Below are 13,370 nucleotides of genomic sequence, written 5' to 3'. Positions count from 1 at the left end.
AAAAAAAAAAAAAAATTGTAACATTTATAGTTATGCAAAATTTGTAAAGTAAATATAGCATCATGCTATATTTTTGTACTAAATTTGACAAACTTTTAGCATGTGCCATTAGAGCAACTTTTTTTGTAGTGTTGTATTTTAACACATTACTAATTTAATACTCCATTAGAAATACTCTCATATGAACCGGTTAAAATAAGAGTTAAGCGTTACTAACCTATTAATGTATAGTTTTTTTTTTTTTTTTGTCCGAAATCAATGTATAGTTAAATATTGACAACTTTAATACAATTTTCTAATATTTTTAACTCTTATTTCACATAGCATGAATGGAAACCAGTCAGTATACATCAATAGTTACAAACCCAGTTATGCATCAACAAAAATGTACAAGACCCTTTCTTTTAGGGATTTATACATCTGGTCTACAATGCAAAAGACCAAAATTGGTACACATTCTAGCATCGTTGAAGCCCGATTTCGATTGTCCCAACTTGTTGGAACAACAGCATAAAAGTTGGTATGTGGTGTTGCAGATTAAGTCAGGATCATCATTATAGAGGAACTTTGTCAGGTAGGAATAGATATCGAAAGCGTGAATCAAAGGGAAGAATGCCACAGTTGCGAGAACCGAGAAGACTTTGGCGCCTCTGTGATATGCATTGCTCAACAAATGCAGCCTGATGGGGTGGGAGGTAATGAGATATCCATACAGCCAAATTGGAATCATCAACAAATCCTTTGGCAAAGCAATGCAGCATTTTCGGGACTAACAATCTCCCTTTGCTACTGATGCCAACTGAAGATCGAATGTAATCGCGTTGTGCTTCTTCGAGCTCTTCCCTTACGCTTCTCTCTGTGTAGATTCTTACCTAAACATTTGATATCAACAACCACGTGAAAAACAGAGCTTCATTCATTGGAGGAAACAGAAAAGGGAAAAAGTCCAAAGTATTATTAAGCTACTATTTGGCTCACCGCCGGTGAAGAGTACATTCCACAGCTCAAAGCAAAAGATACGAGCGGCTCATGCATACTCATCGCAGACTTTTTTTGCTCTTCAGACACCTTCACCTTGTGAAGTGCAAGAAGTAATGCCTAAATTTTTTCACGACAAATGTCAATTAGGGAATGTACACAGCCACAAGATAAAGCAAACACAATAGATCAATGGAATAGATTCCTACAATTTGTGGCCGATGAAGAGGCGGTTTCATCTTCAATATTACGTACTCAATAGCAGCTGCACTGAAAGAATGCCCTCCAACAGTATACGCGGCCTGGAGAATAACAAAAAAATACATCATCAACACATGACACCCAATACAGAAACACGAAGTTAAGCGAAATTCATTCATTGAAAATGGAAAATAAAATAAATTATGCAAGTGAATGTAGAAAAGAACAAGATTTTGTTTGACAACTCTGTATTGTCAACAAGAACAAAGTGATGAGAGCGGTCAAGTCTCAATCCCTTGTGAAGAAAATTCTGAAATCAATCTTACTCATCATAGTTCAAAACATGCTATGACAGTATTTACAGTAAGGATATGCATAATCAGATTACTGTTACATGGAAATTATTTTATCTAGCTTCAATATACTTTCCACTTCAATTTTGCTTTCTTTTGCACACACTTGTACCATAACTTAATGCTACAATAATCATATCTCCGAGCAGTTATTTTTTTACTGGAAGAGCAAGTAAAGATTTAATCATACATTCTAGAGCTACAGTTTGACACCACGGTAATCCGCCTTGCCATTAAACATTCAACTTATTGTGAGGTACTGAAGATTAGTCAACAAGCCCGGAGAAGAGTATAATACCATTTTTGAGAGCCTAGTACTCAACTGCATTTTAAACTAGAAAATTGACAGGGAAATTTAACACAGGTTTCAGAACATAATTGGAAACCTAGTCATATACAACAGTAAAAAAGTGATTTTCTTTTTCTAATGCCACCCTAGAACAGACTCCATCGTTACGAGTTAAGATTGACATTACAGAATATGGTTTTCCCTAGTGCAATTTTAGCCAGAAGAACCATCTTAACTTTGATGAAATTTTTTTATTATGTGGTTACATTTGGTCTTGGATCACACAGACTGCGGAGAATACACGTCTAAGGGTAGCAGATGTGTCCTACAGTTATAGCAGCAGGTTGTGCCAAGTGTAAGCTCTTGGAGATAACCCTGCCCTCCATATTCATTAAATTTGAAAGGGTGGAGCAGCTTAGCCTGGTTGCTGTCTCAGTTTAGGCAGAAGCTAGAAGACTATCAACATTTTCAAGCAAGCTGCAAAACTTACTCTGTTGAGGTATAAAGTCATCTTGATTTGCTGGAACAGCACCAAATGCAATGCACCGCAAGAAGTTGTGAGTTACAAGGAATTTATACGATGAAAGGAACAAGGTCAGAAGCTCAAGTTTCTAGATAAAGTAGGTGCGACAGCTTTTAATTAAGTCTCTCACAGACTCACTCTGGCATAGCAGACACAATAACTTAATGGAAAATTTTCCTCATGAAAACTTAAGTAACTGCAACCGCAGTCACATTTCATAAATGTGAATCCATCACATCGTTAAATACCAATAAAATAACATATTCAAATAACTAATTGTTATTGTTCTAAAGAGTAAAGACTAAAGAAAACACTAGTTCCAAATGTTGCTCCCGCAACTCACTCTAATTTAGGCCTCAATGCATGAAATGACTAAAATGAGACAAAGTGACATTACTGACCTTTTGCATCAAAGAGAAAAGTTTCAAGTCACTTCTAGGGACTCCATAGGCCAAATATGCCTGCAAAATCAAATGAAAAAGAATTAATCTATAGTTTAATTCTTCCATTCTTATTATCCACATTTTGCTGAAAAATTAAACCATGCATATTTAAACCTTAACCAAACTTCATGGCTAATAAGATAGAAGAATCTTACATGCATTATGAGTGCATTATATAAGTTGATCCAGAAAGCCAGCCTCTGATTGCAGTTCAGATGTATAGGGTTTACTTTTGCAAGTTGCTCAACAAGTATTCTGTTCTCCCAACACAAAACAAAAACAGCAATCATCACATGATTCAAGTTTATAATCTAGAACTGTCATAAGAAAAATTGTCCTAGTTTGCAAAGAAGCCATGAGAAAGGATCAAGTGAGGTTTTACCTGAATTTCCTCAGTGCCCCTGCAGCATATTCTAATTGCTTTTTCCCAACTGACATCCAAGAAACTTCGGTGGCCAACCCATAGTTTCCAATGTCGGCCCAACTTAGTTTTCCACGAACTCTATAGGGATCGCACACATTCTCAAAGGCCAACACTTCAGAGTTACTCTGTATGTCAACCTGTGGGCTGTGCACCCATGATGAAATCACTGACCGTTCAGACGACCACCATGAAGAATTAGAAAGATGCCCACGTGGAGATAAAGATGATGAATTGTTCTCTAGTGCATCTGATGGTGGTGTTATAGCAGAATCTGCCAAAGACATGAATATATTCTTCATACATTTAACCATCTCTTCTGAAAGTTGATTAGGATTGTCCCAGAGGCCCTTAGGCGGTATCCCCTTGGGAAGCTTAATGAATTCAGTAGATCTACAAGATTCTGGGTCCATCTTAATGGATGTTTCCGTGTCATTGCAAGTTTCAACTGAGTCCTCTGCATTCTGACACAAATAATATACAACCAATCGTCAACTCCTTAGACACAAACCCATGCTAAAATCTAATGATTAAGAGAGGGGAAGGAGAGAAAAAAGCAGAACATGATCGATGGCAAAACATGTACAAGAAAACTTTTACTTCTTAAACAACCAGAAAGAAGAAAAGAAAATTGCAATTTAGTTCAGAAGAACTTTTGCCACCATTTTTTTTTCTATTTTAATCACTGTCACATTTCCTCTCTTTCTTTGTTGTCTTTCTTGCTTTCCATTTTTCATCTCAAAGTTCCTCAAACATTGATTTGATAATGAACTAGAATTTCTATACCGTCTTCAGTCAAATCCTGCAATAACTTCTCTAACTTTGTATGCATTCTGTTCTTGTATTCTCCCTACTCTAACATGATATTTTTCCACAATTTATAGAATAAGAAGAAAAAAAAATGTACCAATCATGTGGATATTAGTAAAACTAAAAGGACTTGATGGTTTAAGAGTAAAGCGAAGATGAACAACTCACACACAAAAGGCTTTAATCTCTAGCACAGAAACACATTTCCATAGCTATTTTTAACTATCAAGAACAAAAGAACAACAGCTCTTGTTATATTTGATTTCATTACCATAGGGCTCAAAATTTGGCTTTTCAACACCACATAATAGGGGTTTAAACATCGCCATTAGAGTTTATGACACTGACATTCTGTAATACCCTAAACCCTAAACAGTTGATGAAAATATCCAAATATTTGAAATATTAACAGTGTGCAGCTGAGAAGCTCTATTAAAATTTGAACTGTTTGAAAAGCAAAAAACCAAAGGGGTTGCATATATTACAGTACCTACATGAATGAATCACACTAGTGATGATAGTCTAAGAGTGTTTTATGGGCGACATTAGTTCCTATGATAAACACCAAACATGGTTGTCAAATATCATTAAGATAAAGGCAGTGCATGTACAAGAAAAACCAGAAAGTTACCTCCATTCCTGACTGCATGGAAGTTGATTCACCACTATGTTCTGATTCTTGATCTCCCAACTCTTGGAATGAGTTATCTTCAAGACTCCGTTCTGGAGTCAAATGCTTTGAGCACCTCAAAGAAGGTAAAATCTGAATGATGTAATAAAAAGTTACAAATAATGAAATTATTTTATATATAAAAATGTCATCTAATTTTTAGCTAATAAGTACTGATGCAATTTAAATCCTGTATTACCACTGCATACAACAGAATCTGCCCATTTTGAGGCATTAAAATCATTAGCTGGTCAAATCTATTAATCAATGTTTACACAGAAAATTATAGATTACAAATAAACAGCTACTGTAATTAGTGATACCGATAAATTCATTACATCAGTGCAGCGAGGAGATGTCAACTGAGGAGATGGATGCTTTAGACGATATTCTGCTAGCCTTCGTTCATTTCTTTCTTGACTAAGTTGATAATGCAAAGACACCATGTCTTGTTCAAGTTCTGAAACTGTCACCTCTAATGCTGCAATGGTGGTTAAAAGTTCTTGAGCCTGTAACAGTCATAAAGACCAAAAAAGATAAGAGGCTTCCATCATGATCAATTAATTGGAAAGAGAAACAGGAGTTTATCGTGAACTAATATCCCATTTTAGATCAATTAATTATCGGGGATCAACATATTTACATTTTTTTCTATGGAGAACAATAAAGAAACCAACTAGCTTTGGAAGAAAACAAACATAACATTTCTAAACTTCTACTAAATCCTTTAGTCACAACATGTTTTCTAAGTCAGAAACTCTACAGACTGCCTAGCTTGTACTTCCGGTAAGTCAAACCTGTTCTATTGAAAACCTTCTTTTGCTGCATAGGACAATTAAATTACAATTTTTTTTATGTGGTTTCTTAGTTGTCTCTTCTTAAAAGCAATCCAAATTCCCCCCAAGTCATATAGATATCCTTAGTAAAATTCTAAAGAAATGACTAATTTCTGCTGTTCATGAAAACTTTTTCCAATCAGCCAAAAGATGTCATTAAGTGCAGATACAAATAATATAACAGACACGTACAAGGTTTCCAAATTAATCATATTATGCATCTTAAGTCTAAACTAGTGAAAACCAAAAAGCACGTAAGCGCTCTCTTGTACATTAATCAAAAGTTTAACTAGCACACTCATCTGATTAATTACATGCATGAATAATTAACAAGAAAAGGTAAGAAAAGTAAAATAACAACATACACAGTGCGGGAGGCCTGGAGTAGAGATTTCAAGTGCATTTTTTTCAATAGCATTTTCCAAAATAATATGCAGTTCCTTTTCTTCTTGCAGCTGCTGTTCTAATTTCCGTATCTACAACAAAAGCACTACCATCAGTGAGCTGTAGTAATGACCATGTCACTCTTAAGTAACCTTATGAGGTTTCACGAAACCATAGGATAGATTCTGAAACAAGATACCTACATTCAAGTACAACTAAAAACAAACAAAGATGAAGGCTATCCTTACAAAACAAAAAATTATCCAAGTATCACCCTTAGGAAATATGACAGTTTCTAAAAGCAGAACGGTAAGAAAAAACTAAAGAAATTGAATAGTCGCTTAGTTAATTTGAATGGACAATTTTTTCTTTGACTGCACTGATATTGAGGTTGGGGTGTTTGCTTTATCAAACAAATACAACTTCATGTTACATTTTTCATCCAACTACTTGAAACAAGCAACAGCTATATTTGCATCCTTGGGTTTGTTTATGCAATTCAGTCCATTAAGGCAGTCAGCTACACTGGTATAGACATAGACGTGAATGAGACAGAATCTCCTATCAGAAATGACTACAAGAAGACTTTTCCCTTGTAACCTAGCTTCACATGTTGAATAAAGTATTCACGACATGTAGAAATTTGACCATGCTTCCATGAGATTGTATATCATGATGACAAGTCAGGTAATAATCGTTGATACTGTTTGTCTATGAACAGTATACTGCTATCATACGCACTTTGTGCCTATTAAAGCCATTACCACGAGCACAATTACTGCTTAATACTATAAATTCAGGCATACAACTTCTGGGCTTTTACAGCAGAAGCAGATACAAAGACCATAGTGGCACAATGTTGCTTATAGTTTTAGGCACAGGGGAGGGAAGCTTACATCCTGTTCAAGTTGGAATCTGTATGGGAAATTGTTTCTTTTAATGTATGTTCCAAGTCTTGCAGCACCTTTTCCACGATTTCTCACCTAAAGATCAAATAAATCACCAAATGTACCTTCCATTAAAAAATCTAAGTTTAAACAAAACCAGCAATATTGAGCACTTAGTTTATAAATATCAACTAAGTAAGAAGAAATGTTTTCCTGAGTATTTCCTAGGCTAAATCTCTACCATAATTCATTCAAGCTTTAAAAAAAAGATATAATAATCTCCCAACGCTGTAAAACTTAAGATATCTCCTCCATGGAGAGGATATCCACTGACCAAAAGGGAAGGGAATGAGAAGGAGGTTTATGTTTTCTTTTCTCTTGCAGAAAGAGGGGGTTAAGGAACAACATTAAAATTAATAAAAAAAAAGATCAAATTGAAGTGATAAATAAAACATTGATTTTGAAATAAGATATTGACAAGTACACATTTTGCTTTTGTCGTTATCTCTTGAGTTGCCAAATAGTACCTACCTCTAACTCTAAAGATGTGTTTTCACCGGTAGCATACTGAAGATGTGAGTTACAAATCACACCAGAATGAGGGCATTTACAGAGGGCATCACTTCTGTGAAAAAGGCAGTAAGACAATATTCAGGAAAGGTAAGTGTAAAAAAAATACCAGACCAGAGCTCCATTAATAACCAAGAGAAGCTTGAGAAACGAGTCCTTACTGGGTCAAGGCAGTTTGCAGAATCAGAGAGTCGCACATCCTTTGTAACGGGAGTTGACCTTTTGTCACATAAAGCACAGCCTGTAAATGTAATTCCCCCCTAAACCTTGGCTTCTGGTACTAGAAGATGCCCATGTACAAACAAGTATCATAAATCCTGAACTTGAAGCGAAATAGAAACTCTCGCTCTTTTGGCTTTAAAGAATGAAAATCTCAACCAATTTTGTCTCCAGCTATCTCAGCCTAACATGAAAGACAGCATAATGAGAAGTAGAACTAAAAAAGGCACTGTGACGCCTGTGAGTTCATAGTAAGGACAAACGCATTCATGAATGCACAGCTACCAGTCATTTTCAACATAACCATCCAAATTGGCAGCACAACTTTGTGAGCCCAGTATTTTCTTTTCAATTTAAGATCCAATGCATTGATTCTAAATACATTAAATTAAAAAAAAAAATTGACAGGTGAGTACTGAGTAGTATATGCATCAACAAACAAAAAAAAGTTGTGTATATGCACTATATTTACTCAAATGCATTACACACTCCATCAAATTCAGAGCAGGGCAAAAGGCAGTAAATTATGTCCCTTGAAATGATATGATGAATCTTCAAAAGAAAAGGAGAGAGAATATTTAATCAAAAGGGGGTTTTTCTTAACAATGTTTATTTTTATTGTGGAAAATAGTAAAGTGGGAATGCCATAAACACAGAGAAGAAAGTGGGGGCGCCTCCCTAACCTTCATGCAAGTCAAAAACAAAAGCGATTTCCACTAGTAGTTAATAGGATAGCATTCCCACAAACCTACTCCCAAAGAAAGTCTTCCAAAGTTCACTTGAAGAGAGCAAGTGGTTGCTTTTTCTCTCATTTTCTTCAATTTTTGCAACTAAAGAAAACATCATTTATTATTTTTGAGGCGAAAGAGATGCTACAACATTTTAAAAAATCCAATAATCAGATCAGAGGGTGAAGAGAAAGTGCTGTTTTTTGAAAAAGCCAAGTCAAAAGGAGCATACAAGCAAATGGGTTTTGCTTTTTCGGAAGGGAAAAAAAAAGTCACAATAAATGCGATATGATGAGGTAAATCACCAAAACAAACAAGAAACTGTAAAACAATCCAAAGCATGGAGCTTTGTGGTCCCTTTTGTCTAAAAGACCCCTCAGGAACTCTTTCAGGTTTACACAGATCACTACTTGACCCCGTGAAAATAATTGATCCCTCTTTTATTCTTTACCTCAAAACAAGAGAGCGAAAAAGAACCGTATAATAAAACAAACCAAAAGAAATGAGATGGATTAGAGTCTTGCTCTTTTTCCAATAACTTAAAAATGGTTTATTTTTTTCTAGTAAAAGAAATAGAAGAAGAAGAAGAAGATGTATTTTGGAAGTGAAAAAAAAAAAAGTAGACTTTGTAAACAAATAGGTTACAAAAATGGATTAAACTTACCAGAGAAGATTTCAAATGGTGAAAGATCCACAGAAGTATACAAAGATAAATAAAATGTCTGTAGCTCCCAAAGTTCAAACTGAGCAATGCAATGGTGTCAGTGGGTGTCAAATCCTCTATTCTCTTCTGAAACATTCAAAGTTCAAATATGCATTCATATATGGATATTATAAGAGCAATAACAGAAGAAATGACAAAGATACGACTGGAGCATCTGAGAGGAGACTGACTGAGAAAGGTATGGCAGCAAGAGAGGTTTGAAATGAGAAAGCAAACAAAAATTTGGGGAGAATCTAGAGCCACTTCCAAGCAACTAAACGACTATTAAAATTACCTGTCTTTGTATTTGGGTATTTGACCAACTCTCACGCACTACTAAATCAGATAAATAAATAAATAAATAAAAAATAATAAATAGGACAGTCTTCTTGTGTCTGTTTATGGAAAGAGGTTATGGAAGGAGCAAAAGGGTAGTGTTGCTTTGATACACATACAAACACTAGACTCCATGATTTTGTGTTTGAAATTTGAAATTGTTAGTTATTCAAATAGAAAAACAGAGAAACCCATATGCCGGAAAATCATGCTGATAATATTATATTAATGATAATACTTTATTTTATGTTATATGTTATGTTTTGAGAGACATTACATTACATTACATGGGGTATCTTGAAATGTGCGAGCCATAAACATAGCCTGGAGGAATATGACTATGAATGGTAGCTATTTGGTAAAATGAGTCGGTGGATGGGAGTACTTGGCTCTTTTGGCCAATTTTTTTTTTATTAATGATATTTACCTTTATACTTTTATTGGTATATTTTAGAGCACCAGGGAGAGTTAAAATACTTTATTCAGAAAAAATAGTTAAATAGTATTTTAATAGGTGAGGTGAATTTATATTTTTAAATAATAATTTTTTATATGCAGTTTTTTTATAAACTTATATATATATATAAGTGTGATATTATTATATTTAATATTTTATCTCTTAAAATTAATAAAATATTTTTAAAAAATAAAGAAGTTGATGTATAATATAATGTAAAAGTTTGAAATAAATTATAAAAAAGTATATTTTAGTGATGTAATTTGTAATACACTTTTTCTATAATATTTAGCTAAAACTCACAAAAACATCTTCCATCAGTTCTTTTATACATATATTTATAATAGTTATGCACAAACTCCAATTAATTTATATCTACATTTACATATCATTTATATAATATTTTAATATTATTATTTTTCTTTATAAACTTTATTTCTCCCATTTAGTATATATTTATTATTTCTTTTTTCTTTTTTAATTATTTTATTTTACTTTAATTAATAAAATATGTTTAAAGATATAATATTTAAATGATGTAGAGAAATTGATGTATGGTATAATGTAAAACTTAAAGGTAAAATAGAAAAAAATGTGTTTTGAAAAGATATTTTAAATGAGGGATTAAAACACCCATTATAAGTGCTCTTAGTATAGTTCTGAATACTAAAATACATCCATCAACATAAATAAGATAGTGTATAGCATTACTCAATTTTTTTATTTTTGTTTAAACATTTACTAAACTATTGTTGATATATATATATGTATGTATATTTAAATTAAAAATGTCTAACACACATTATGTAATAAAAAATCATTTGTATAGTTTTATATTAGTTAAAATGTCTAACGTTATACAATGCGACAAAAAATAATTAATGTAATTTTATATTGCCCTCACATATTTAAATTTGAAATTTAATATGTAAAATTTAATATTAAATTATATAAGCATTGTATATCTTATTATGTGGTGTTTTTTGTTTTGGCAAATCCTAACAATGACTAACTTTTTTTTATTACAAAGGAGGTGGTGATAGGTGTGTGGAACCAATTAAACTGTGCTTAAGACCCCAGCACCATGTCTTACTAAATTTATTCTGAAAATAAATATAATATTAATATATATATATTGTCAAAAACAAATATAAGTATGTTCATTTATTGCATAGTACCATTGGAGTTGGGTTTTGCAAAAAAATGTGTATATATATATATATATATATATAATATTGTCGCAAAGTCAAGGTTGAGATTTTACATTTTACACACGTAAGCTGTGTGGATTCATGGTTACAAGTGACATTATGAGGACTCACACTCACCTCATTTTCAATGGCTTTTTCTTGTCTTTTTGGATTCATTCATCCAAATCAACCCACACATTTGACCTTTAACACTTTCTCTTCTTTTTTGGCTATAAAGATAAAGAAGTGTGGTCAATAGAAACATAAAATTTCACACTTATTGAGTAACAAATTGTAAACATTCACTATATCATATACCAATTTGTGTTGCTAAAATCTTTTTTCATTCTTCTCATTATCTCTATAGCATATTAATAATATATATATTTATAATTTTGTATAAAATTATTAGTAGACAAGACATAGACTCACGTGGATTGGGTATCATGTGGGTCCAAGAAACTTATGTGGACTATATAAATATGGTCCATTCCATTTATTGCAACTAGAAGTAGCATGTGGTCATACCAAAATCTTATTTTAAATTAAATTACATTCTTATTATCCAAATTAATAATGTAGCATATTTTTGGTAATAAGACAATGCCATATGATATTTGGGACCAACAAGCTATTACATTATTTTGGTAGGTACGTACGCGTATAATATCATAATAATACTCTTTTTCCATTATTTCACCTTAGTCGGAATGGGAGTGTATTATCAAATTTGATCCTCTACAAAATATAGATCACATAACATAAAGTTAGTTTTGCTTCTTTTTTTTAATTACTGATGGAGTTTAGAACTTCTCAATTTAATATTAGAAGTGAAATGTGTAAGAATGCAATCACTTAAAAACAAAAAACAAAAAACAAAAAACAAAAACAAAATTGTATTTTGTACTGTCGAAAGATGCCTATATATGTTAAACGTGTTGTGATGTTTATGCAAATAATTGAAAAATAATGACCATTAAAAGCCATTTTTTCATAAAGCGAATTTGTATTATTCTCAAAAAAAAAGAAGCCAATTTGTACTTTTCATTGTTTGGTCCAGACTCCTAATACATGTCTGTCTCAAAGCCCATGGGCTAATTATGGTCCAAACCCAATCTTGTCCTCAACTTGGGCTTTTAACAATAAAACTTGGGCTTTTAACAATAATGCCCTACTTTTGAGCTTGTATAAGGGAATTTTGGTAATCTTTTAACGGGTGTTCCATATATTAATTTTTTGATTGGGATATGAGGAAAATTCATCTTATTGGTTTTTTTTTAACAAGTTTACAAAAATATAATTTTTTAAAAAATAACTTATTTTATAGATTTTAAAAAAATCAATTTTATGGATTTAATTTCCTATATTTTTGTATAAAAATTGGTTTATGTCATAGTTTTACTCTTAATTTTATTTAAATTAGGAGATTATTTTAGTCATTTAACTATTTTTCATTTGATTATTTTTATATTAGTTTCATTATACAATATCGACTTAGTATTTTAAAAAAGGAACTTAATTTATTTTATTGTTTTTATATTGTTTAATGTTTATGTTTACCGAATTTTTCGGAAACTTTAATAATAGAATATTAGAGAGCTTAGAAGAAAGGACTTGAGGAGTAAAGACAAGGTTTTTACGTGGTTGGGGCGTTAATAAACCTTAGTCCACGAGATAGTTGCATTAGAGCTTAGAGAACCTTTGACAATAGAGTTTTTCTACAAGTTTTAGCAGAGTACCTGCTTACCATCCAAAAATTATCCCTCTCCTCAGTGCACCATTATTCGTATTTATAGGCATAGGAGTGCACTGGGCTTGGGCCGGGCTGACCCGGGCCCAATAAGGGTGCAAATACCATTAGTTCCTCTAACGGGAGCCCAATACAAAGGATTAAAATATGAAACGTACAATAGTCAAAGCCCATTGGTCCAAACCAAACAATAGCTTATTATAAGACATGCGACAAACTGGAGTTTCAGTCTAGGTACTCTAGGCTGACGAAGAAGACTTGGCGGACAAGATCGGTCAGAGTAGTGGCGGCGCAGTTCTGAACCAACGGCGTACAATCCCGAGGTAGCCTCTTCTGCAGGTTTAAGCGTGGGGACAACCCCCACGCTTCATGGGACGATGTCAGTATCTTGGGCACTTTACCTTGCCAACCTTGGACAACCGACTCGGGTTCGTTTACCAATGTCCCCCTCCGTTTACCAAGGTCGCGGACCATTTACCAGGGTCCCGGACCGTGTACCAGGATCCAGGTCTAACCACAGCGATCCCGGCTCCCATCTTGGTTTTGCGAGCCGCGACCTTCTCTGTCGCGCCTCGGGACGTTGGGGGGAGTGGTTCCGGGACCATACCACCTGCCCCCGCGG

At 33.4% G+C, this 13,370-nt stretch overlaps 1 protein-coding gene across 3 annotated transcripts; it reads right to left on the bottom strand.

Moving 5' to 3' along the window:
- Positions 1–301: 301 nt before the first annotated feature.
- Positions 302–9,211, bottom strand: LOC133822601 (uncharacterized). Of its 3 annotated transcripts, none has more exons than XM_062254986.1 (13): positions 8,977–9,211; positions 7,527–7,768; positions 7,327–7,420; positions 6,805–6,891; positions 5,890–6,000; positions 5,027–5,197; positions 4,650–4,781; positions 3,170–3,672; positions 2,943–3,042; positions 2,746–2,805; positions 1,188–1,280; positions 979–1,098; positions 302–872 (listed from the first exon to the last, which is right to left on the bottom strand). In XM_062254986.1, the coding sequence occupies exons 2-13, from the start codon at positions 7,562–7,564 to the stop codon at positions 555–557; spliced, it is 1,827 nt and encodes a 608-aa protein (XP_062110970.1). In that variant the 5' UTR covers positions 7,565–7,768; positions 8,977–9,211; the 3' UTR covers positions 302–554. The 3 variants fall into 3 exon arrangements, with proteins under 3 accessions (XP_062110970.1, XP_062110969.1, XP_062110968.1); XM_062254985.1 differs by lacking the exon at positions 8,977–9,211 and adding an exon at positions 8,268–8,543; XM_062254984.1 differs by lacking the exon at positions 8,977–9,211 and having other exon boundaries at positions 7,527–8,195.
- Positions 9,212–13,370: the final 4,159 nt, after the last annotated feature.

This window comes from Humulus lupulus, chromosome 3, assembly GCF_963169125.1.
Source record: "Humulus lupulus chromosome 3, drHumLupu1.1, whole genome shotgun sequence".
NCBI classification, from domain to species: Eukaryota; Viridiplantae; Streptophyta; class Magnoliopsida; order Rosales; family Cannabaceae; genus Humulus; species Humulus lupulus.
Note: the sequence above shows the minus strand (reverse complement) of the source record. Positions and strands in the feature narration are given on the sequence as shown.

Excerpts from the sequence above, each read along its gene's own strand:
- LOC133822601 (XM_062254986.1), bottom strand. The coding sequence starts at position 7,564 with ATGTGCGACTCTCTGATTCTGCAAACTGCCTTGACCCA. Across the intron at positions 5,198-5,889 it reads CTCCAGGCCTCCCGCACTGT|GCTCAAGAACTTTTAACCAC; the intron begins GTATGTTGTTAT and ends TGACTGTTACAG. Across the intron at positions 4,782-5,026 it reads CATCTCCTCGCTGCACTGAT|ATTTTACCTTCTTTGAGGTG; the intron begins GTAATGAATTTA and ends TACATCATTCAG.